This window comes from Coffea arabica, chromosome 2c, assembly GCF_036785885.1.
Source record: "Coffea arabica cultivar ET-39 chromosome 2c, Coffea Arabica ET-39 HiFi, whole genome shotgun sequence".
In the NCBI taxonomy this organism is placed as follows: Eukaryota; Viridiplantae; Streptophyta; class Magnoliopsida; order Gentianales; family Rubiaceae; genus Coffea; species Coffea arabica.
The window spans coordinates 14,991,709-15,000,684 of record NC_092312.1 but is presented as its reverse complement, the minus strand read 5'-3'; the positions used below and the strand labels follow the sequence as shown (position 1 = coordinate 15,000,684).

Sequence of the window (8,976 nt, the reverse complement as noted above, 5' to 3'; positions counted from 1 at the left end):
ATCGATGGAAGGTTACTTTGAATGCCTTGACTGAGATCAAGGGCATAAATGCTATTAACTACTTCAAAATAAAAAGAAAGGATCAGAATAAATGGTGTAAAAAACAAGCATATCAAACAAACAAACAAAAAAACAGGCAAATCAAACAGAAAAAATAACAAATCAAACAAGCAAAAAACGGGCAAGAGCATCACTGATCTTAAGACTGGATTTGGATTCCCAAATGACAAAATAAAAACAGATAAAATGAAAAAAATAAAAGACAGTCTCTAACCTGTCAGTACAAGGATACACAATCTGCCCAGCTAGAGCACAGTAGCAGAGATCACTTCAAGCCTGCTATGCAAACAGATTCACCTAACACTAATGATTCTACCTCACCAGAAAGCTACAAGAAGATCAGCAAAAGCCAAAGAAAAAGATAGAGCACAAGATGCGAGTACTTGTTCAAGAAACAAAAGAGGAATTTGGTAATAAATGCATTTCACAAAGAAACTACAGTCACTAATTTTTATTCAACAGGCGTCCTGAAAAATTTTCCTAATATACAAACCAAAACAACCAAGAAACTGCAGCTCAACTACAAAATGAATAGCTATAATGAACAATAATGTACAGAAGAATAACATGGTAGTCAACAGTACAAAGAATACTTCAATTTTGCTTTTCTAATGAAGAGAACAGATGGCAAATGGGATAAGGGTAACAAGTAAACTACAAGCAGCATCATCCATCAGTAGTTTAGCAAGGAGTACTTTGCACGTAACATGATTTTTCCCTTGTCCACACCAAATTTAGCACCTGTGACCAACCAGTGTCCTGGCATATCCTGCGGCCCCTTTGACATTTCCGTCATATCAACTATCTTTCCCAATTTCCCGCTTTGGCTTGAGCCATCACCCTTTTTCTCATCAGCAGTTTTCTGATTTAAAACTGATGTGGAAGAGCCATCAGGCCTTTGTGAGGCAGACAAGTTAGCGGGACTGTGGTCCCATACAGATCTCCTTATAGTACATCCTGGTACTTTTGAAAACAGAAGCTTAAGGTGCAACACACTTTTAGCGCCAAAGTCCCAAACACCTAGCTGAGCCCCAGTGACAATATGAACACCAGAAAGATCCCCTATAGACGTCTCTGTATGCTCTATAGGTGCAGTACTTACATGAGAGAAATTCTTCCACTTGATTGGCTCAAACCATCGACTGTCCTGCTCCTCAGGACCTTGCCATTTGGGTGCACCAATAGCCATGTGTGCATCCCAATGTGGCTGCAGGATTTTAGGTAGAGAAACTAGGTGTTGCAAAAGGATTGCAAGACGATTTTGCTTATTGCCTTCCAGGCTGAGCCGAAGTCCAGTAACAGGTTTACGTCCAACTGTCACCTGTAACACCATGGCAGTTATTCCTTCAACCCAAGAAAACAACAGGTTTCCACAAGCTACAATAAGCCAAATGGTAACGTCACTTGAAGCTTTTAGTTTTTAGTGCATGATTAGGCTCAACTGTTGTGCAATTGCTTGTTTTCACTGTTACAATTTGTGATTCCACAACAATTCACTTAATCAATCAACCACCAATATAATGGACCTGCTGCCTTCAAGAAGGTGTCTCAATTGAAGTTCAGAAATTAAAAAGATTAGGAGAATCCTCAAGTTGCCCTACAATATGGTTATGCAACATAAGAATCCATCTCTATTCTTCCAAATCACCTCCTACCTTTCTAATACTGGTTTCTTGCATCTAGTATTGAACTTTGTGTAAAAACATATTTAGTTTTAAAACTCTAGGTACATACACTGAAAACATCAACATTCATTTTTGCCAATCGAGGAATGTGAAACGTCAATTTGCACAAAGTATTTGTATTAATTGTTACTACACGCTCAAGGAAGTACTGCTTGCAAATGTTACAACCACATAAATGATCAGCTAAGCATGCTGGGAAAAAATTGTCTTGTTCATTACTAATTTGCCCTTGTTCTCTTTCCTTGCCAATATTTCTGGATGGAGAAAGTTAAAGTAACAAGGAAGAGGCAAAATTTTCAAGTTAAGATAAACCGAAGCTATTCTTGCAATTAATAAAACAGCTATATATATTCCTTAAATTATACCTGATCTGGGCTAATATAAAGCTTGGGGCCCATCAAACTGAACTGCAGAGATGAACAAACAGGTTCTTTTCTCTGAAGGTTCTTCTGCTCTGGAGCCCAAACTCGTGCAATCTGGAAATCTAAGAAATACTGCAAATCCTCTATAGGTGGTTTATCTGCGAGCAACAAAATAAAACAAGTAAACCAAAGTCTCCTGTAATTTAAGGAAGAGAAAGCATTTTTGCAAGTTACACTCTCTTAATGCCTGAGGGATAATTATTGGATGTGACAAACTTTAGCAATAAATTGTAGTTTTACAATCAAAAACTGAATGAGACAACTTGAACTTGGATTCTGGAACACAGAAAATAAAAGGAGTATCGTGCCTGAAAAGAAATAACAATATGTGTTGTTTTAATCTTGATGTTTTTTAGCAAAACAAATACACTATATCCAGCTACACTAGAGTGGTAATATGATATTCCATTACAGTAACAAAAATTTCCCACAAACCAATTGGCCAAAATCAGTAGTGTCTTGAGAATTCAATGAACAGGTTGGTCCCCAATAATAGATTCACCTTAATTTTGAAAATTTTCTGAATTTTATTCTTCAGAGATTTGGATATTAAAACTTGCACCAGGATACTGAACCATAGAGCAATAGCAAGTGCTGGCAACAGTATGAACACCAAACTGTAGAACGTCTCCCAATCTAAAAAGCCAAGGCTGTCACAAAGCCAAATATGCCGATGTGCATAGCAGGGGGAACATATCATGCATAAATACAATCTCAATACTCACATAATTGCTAGAAAAATTTCTTTGCAGTATATACTATGGAAGTGAGTGCAGAAAGGGCAAATTTCTATGTAGTGGATAACAATGAGACCTAAAACATGAAACATTCTCTCGAAGCTTTTGCCTACCAATAGCACAAAGCTCACCAGAATCATGTCTACTGTCTTGAAAGTAGTCTATACAGAAAATATAAGAGTGAATAGAGGACAAGATCTTACACTCTAAGTATAACTCGATGGCCCGACTCAAGTGCTTTATTCCAGGTACCCCTTCAAGCAAAGAAACAATGGGAGTAAATGTCATATTGATCACATCTGGTGCTGTTTCTACAGTTTTCACCCACTTGGCATGACTCTGCTCAAGATCATCCCCTCCCCTTCTTCTAAAGATAACTGTAACATCCTGCACATGAAAGTAATTTTCCATTCAGTTAATGCACAAAATGATAAGATCCATATCCAAAACACAAGAAGGTAGGTGGAAAGCAGAATGGTACTTGATAAACTGAACAAAACTTTTAATCAGTTTTCTTTAGGTCATGCAAATACCTCATAAAATCATATGCTTATGTGAGATAGTTGTGAAGTAATGTTACACTAACCTTGTCCTTATATTTCAAGGGGCCTGCACTTGGGAGGCTTTTGGAATCAGAAAATCTCTGCTCTCCAATATCTTTAACATAGTTTTCAATGTCCAATGCTGATAAAGGAGATGACTGGTGCTGTCTGATATAAACAACATCTCTTCCACCAATTGTTGCAGAGGTGACAATGTGGGTGCCATAATTCTCAATAAAGCTGAAAGAGGACTTTTGACATCAGAAGCTTGATATAGCAAACTCATGAAGACTAGCAGAAATCCAGATGCATAACACTCTGAATTACTCCTGCTTCATTACTATGTGTTGGTAAGAAGTGGTCTCGATTTTATTCCTTAATTTGATTCTTGCAGATATCTATGTGGAAGAACTTTCTAGCATTTTCACAATGTAGTAGTCCCAGCCTTGCTCAAAAATATGTTTGAAGGAAGCTTAAACTACATTAATAGCTTTTTAATTTCTATATCTCAGTGCAATTCTGAGATATATTGGTTGCAGAGTTTCCTCTGGTTGTTGCAAGGAAACACAGCCAAGTTTGTCTCATATGCAGGTTCACTATTTAGTTTTTGGACACAAACAACTCGCTAGCACTTAATGAGTTACAGACACCTTTATAAATCTCTTGTTCTTGGAAGAAAAAGGTCAACAGAATTCCATGACTCCATTGGCATAAATAATTTGATTTATTAAAGACAACTGGATGTGTATCTACAACTCATAAGAATGAGACTAAGGAATGAACAAGCACCATGAAGATGAAACAAAATTTTCAACTTCAACATTGCTTCTGTCTTTTTCTTGGTATGTTGAAGGCAAAAGTGGGCCAAATGACAATATATTACTGCATATCCTAACTCACCACTGAAGATCTATGTTAAGTTGCAATGTGCAATTCTAAATAAGTTTAAATTTAACCAACATTCTTGAAAATCCTATACAGCAAAGACACAATCACATTATTTAAGTAGCAAGAGGAGACTTATGCAGAAGTCATTATGCCAAGGTCATAGGTTTCACCTTGCTAAGGCTGCTGGATCCCAAGAGTATGGAACAGCGCGCTTGATTTCATCCCGCAAAACAAGATTAACTTTCGTTAATCTGACAATAGATAAAGGCAGGATATATCCAGTCATAGCTAGGGATTTTGTAGCTGCTGCATCAAGTTGCCAAGATCCAGTAAAATTGAACATGGCATTAAAGCTTCCGAGTGGAACAGATCCGGAGATCTTTGCCTTATCATTGAAGTATTTTGCCATCTGCAAACTCAAAGCAGAATGCACTCTGTTATACATTGATCAACCACAGGAGTGGACAGTCTACATAAGCACAGGCCTTGTTTTTTCTGCTTTGGTACCTTACATTCCACATGCATTTCTTACTGGCTGGTAAAACTGATGAAGAAAGAGCAAAGTAAAGCACAAAAGACTAACATACACAGTAAGTTAATCACAAAAGAACCTTTTGTTGGCTCTTGTCAAGATAAAATAATGTGGTCACATCTTTTAGAGTGCAAATTTGATTAATGAAAGGATTAGAGGCACAACAATTGATAAAAGAGCTTGCAGCAAGCAAATTTTTGTTTCTTTTGCCTGGATTCTAATGTATATAGTCCTGAATTGCCTCATGAGTTCTAATTATTTAGTTTTTTCTAGTTTAGCACTTCCAGTTTTGGCTTCTTGGCTTGACTGAAGGACTACTTTTCTTCCGTTTGAAGTCAGAAAGACCATAAATTTTCGAATCAGCAGTTTGAATCATGCAGTTCCCTCCAGAAAAAAAGATGACAATAATGTACAACATGTGCACCAACAAAGCATAAACAATGATAGTTGTAGCAAACAAATGAGACATAATTGGTCTGACCAATGACTGAGTGTCAAGATCTGCTGATATAAAAAGAATGGAAACTGTAAACCATTTTTCCTCAATAATGAAGATTATAAAAGGTAAATCAGCAGAAGTCATGAATGCTGAAGCTCAAAGGAAAAAAATAAAAAAGGAAGATGCTGAATGAGAGACCTAGCCAAATACAAGCTTTAAATAACTTAAATACAAACTTCTTCTGGGGTCATAAGCAGGAGTAATCAAGTAGCGACAGCGGGAAAGTACAGGAAGGAGTTAATCTGTTCATATGACTCCAAGCTCACAAATGGACCCTATATTAAAAATTTGAAGCTTTGCAAGAAAAAAAGAGGAAGGGGATTGCACTCACAGCGAAATTACAATTAAATTATAATGGAGTTCAATTTCTGGTAATGATGAATAAGAATCATGAGGAAACCGGTTAGGCAGCTACGCAGCAATTTTGATTGTGATGTGTCATATGCAGACCTCTAAGATACAACTAGATGCATATAATTATATTCATAATCACATACTTGCATGTTTGGTATACAGATATAACTACTTATGTTTGTCTGTAAAGTATGCCTATTTTTACATCAATATACGAAAATATCCTAATGCATAGATTTGTTTACTTCAAGTTTTTCCTTCATTTCTTGTTGCATTAACTTCATTTATGAAGTACTAAATTTCTCTGGCTTCTTCAAAAAGTCAGCCATTATAGTCAACACACAATTGTCCATAATTTATTCACTGCAAATTTGTACTTGCTCCCAAGAATGATAACATGCAGCAAGGCATCTAAATCTTGTGCCAAGATCATGAGGGAACTTGAAAAGGAGTTAAATTAAAGATTAAGCTAATTAGTAGAGAACTAGTGCATCCTCTTCCTTCATAATGCTTAAAGTCAAAAATTTGACTTCTTGGACCAGGCTATTGAGCTCACACAAGCACAAAAAAAGGCAAATAAAAGGTTTAATTTACGATGAAGCATTGATCTTAGCTGAAAACCAAGAGAAAACCTTGATTAAGGGCCTAGTACAAAGCCTAAAATGCTATGAGCAGAACTCGAAGATGATGAGATATTCACTAATCATTACATATAAAATGTCAATGCAAAGCTTAAAGGATACAATCTAAAGGTCAACCCTTAGTAGTATTTCCGGTGAACTAAAGTTCCTTGGCCTCCAAGTAAACTAAATGAAATAGGAAGGCAACTAAAGAAAGGAAGTATAATCAGGATCTCTGAAGAACATCCTTCAGTGTCAAATAAAATCAAATGGTATACAGTTCTTTCAACTATTGGTTGGATAGAACATTGTCAATCATCAAATTGAGGAAAATCTTTCCTTAGTTGGATGGTGTGGAATTGTGAGTCTGTATTTGGTTGATTCAGCTGTTGTTGAGAGTCTTCATCATTTCTAATATAGCATTATCACTCCAATTACTGAAGTGATGAGTTTTACAATTGCAAGAACAATGGTATTATCAGTACAGCTGAAGGCCAGCATCAATCAGATCGATCAATTTCAATTAATAGTTCCAATTTAAATGTATTGGTTTGCACACTAGTTTTCCAAGAAGATGGTGCTACTCATTCCCAAAACCAGCTTAAATATCCATTCAAAGTCCACAGTTTTGCAGATGTATCAGAAAGGCTATAGACAGTACTTGGAAGCACTATTTAGAGGCAACTCATGAAGTTACTTGAGCAAGGATGAATAGATACTGATATAATATATTAGTCAAATTCCAACTATGAATTCACATTGGCAATATTCATTGTGATTGCATCAATCCCGTAATATAATTCTCACTGACAAATCACCAATGGCACGCACAACTTCTCAAAATTGCTAGCCCCTCTATTTATTCCCAATCTTGAACCTCATATTTACTCAACCTTAGCTAAATCAATTCAATCTCCCAATACAACATGTTTGACCTTTAATTTCCACTAAGTTATTACTACTCAAAACCCTGATGTTATTTAAGCCCAGAGTGCTGCAAAGACATGGACCAAATTATAGAGTAGTCATTTTCACATTAAAATGAGCATTCTTTACCAGAATGATAAAACTAAAGGTTAGCAATGTGAGTTAGGACATTGCCAAAACAAATTGCCTTGCAGGCAGGTAAACTTAAAGGTTAGCAATGCACGTAAGGACATTGCCCAAATGTTTCAGCACTATCATAACTCTTCCAGAGTACTCTGTTAACAATGCATACATCCAATAGTTCTCTCACGTCCATTGTTGAGGAACGGCTAACAAAATGCCCCTTGCCAGTTGCCAATCCAACTTTGACACGGTTATCTCTAAAAATGCCTATTTTCAAGCAAGTCAATGAAGAATCTGTCTTACTTTCGTACTTGATACTTCCTAGAAGTACCAGAACTCGTCAACTTGGAACCTATTTGATAAAGTAATCAAATAAGTGGGTATATTCCTCACGGCTCAAGGTTGGAGAATGAAAGTGCGCCCTTTGCATCCCCATCCATTATCCTATTCGCTGATTTTATTTCAAAATCTATCTATAGTCTGAAGCATAGAACCTCCCAAGAGAGGGAACACATTATCTGACCATAAGGAATTAAAGGACATATATTCCACAAAGCACCTAAATCCCCAAATTCTGGGGCAACCAACACCTGAATCTCACCGGTCAATATGAATTTAAGTATAACTCTACACTACGCTCCAAGAAAAGGGGCAAAAAGGGAAAAAAACCACAAGAAACATAAATTGTAGTACCAGAATCAAGTATTACAACCACTTGGATGCTTTCTCGCCAAAAACCATAATTCAGAAACAATAGAACTCATCAACCCAGAAAAGAACAAAGAAAATTAATACTCAAACCTCATAGATTAGCTTCCCCCCCCCCCCAAACAACAAACGTCAAAAATTAAAAATTAAAATCCAGAAACAGAACAGCATAAAATTCAAAAAATAAAATAGAGAATGACACTAAAAAGAAGAAAAAGTAGTTGAATAGCTGACCTCATGGAAGCTCAAAACAGGGGTGGTTTCAGTGGTTCTCTTCCCTCTAGAGCATTCAATATCAACAGAAACATTAGGGACCGTAACTCCATCAGACACCAAAAGATCTTCAGTATGTTCTTCATCAATATGAACTAATCTCGACCCTGGAACTCCCTTGCAGTAAAGAAGCCTAATATCAGATGTTACATCAAAACCTCTACCAAGAGCTTGCACCGAGTTGGAAAGAGTTGTTATCAGAGGATCATCCATTGGAAAATCTTTCATTAGCTTCACACACTGCTTTTCTTGAATAGTGGCACTGAATTATATTTCATTGGACTTTTTTTCCCTTTTCTATAATAAAGATTGAAACTTTGGGATGTTTTCTTGGTGGGTTTTTGATATTATAAATAAATAACGGAGTAATTTGGGGAATTGATTTTGGAGGTTTCTATACTAGCATTGTTGTTCTTGTTGGATGAGTTAGTCAGACTCAAGGTTGGACTTTGGACCCGTGTGTTGTTGGTTGGTTGTTTGCTTGTTCAAGGCAGGCAGGCAGGCTTTTGACTATTATTACAACAAATGTAATAATGATGATAAAATGAACGAAAACGCGTTTGTTCCTGTGTTTGCATGATTCTCAGTTGACCGGTCATCTCTTCT

The 8,976-nt window shown here is 36.5% G+C and overlaps 1 protein-coding gene across 1 annotated transcript; it reads right to left on the bottom strand.

The window, feature by feature from the left end:
• Nucleotides 1-482: 482 nt before the first annotated feature.
• LOC113726234 (MACPF domain-containing protein CAD1) lies at nt 483-8,737 on the bottom strand. Its single transcript, XM_027249836.2, has 6 exons — nt 8,332-8,737; nt 4,505-4,743; nt 3,491-3,686; nt 3,108-3,291; nt 2,111-2,265; nt 483-1,381 (listed from the first exon to the last, which is right to left on the bottom strand). The coding sequence occupies exons 1-6, from the start codon at nt 8,596-8,598 to the stop codon at nt 734-736; spliced, it is 1,689 nt and encodes a 562-aa protein (XP_027105637.1). The 5' UTR covers nt 8,599-8,737; the 3' UTR covers nt 483-733.
• Between the last annotated feature and the right edge of the window lie 239 nt (nt 8,738-8,976).

Bases quoted from the DNA above. Each gene is read 5' to 3' on its own strand.
- LOC113726234 (XM_027249836.2), bottom strand. From the start codon at position 8,598: ATGAAAGATTTTCCAATGGATGATCCTCTGATAACAACTCTTTCCAAC. The intron at 3,687-4,504 runs GTGAAACCTATG...GTCCTCTTTCAG, and splicing joins GATCCAGCAGCCTTAGCAAG to CTTTATTGAGAATTATGGCA. The intron at 2,266-3,107 runs GTAAGATCTTGT...TGTTGCTCGCAG, and splicing joins CATCGAGTTATACTTAGAGT to ATAAACCACCTATAGAGGAT.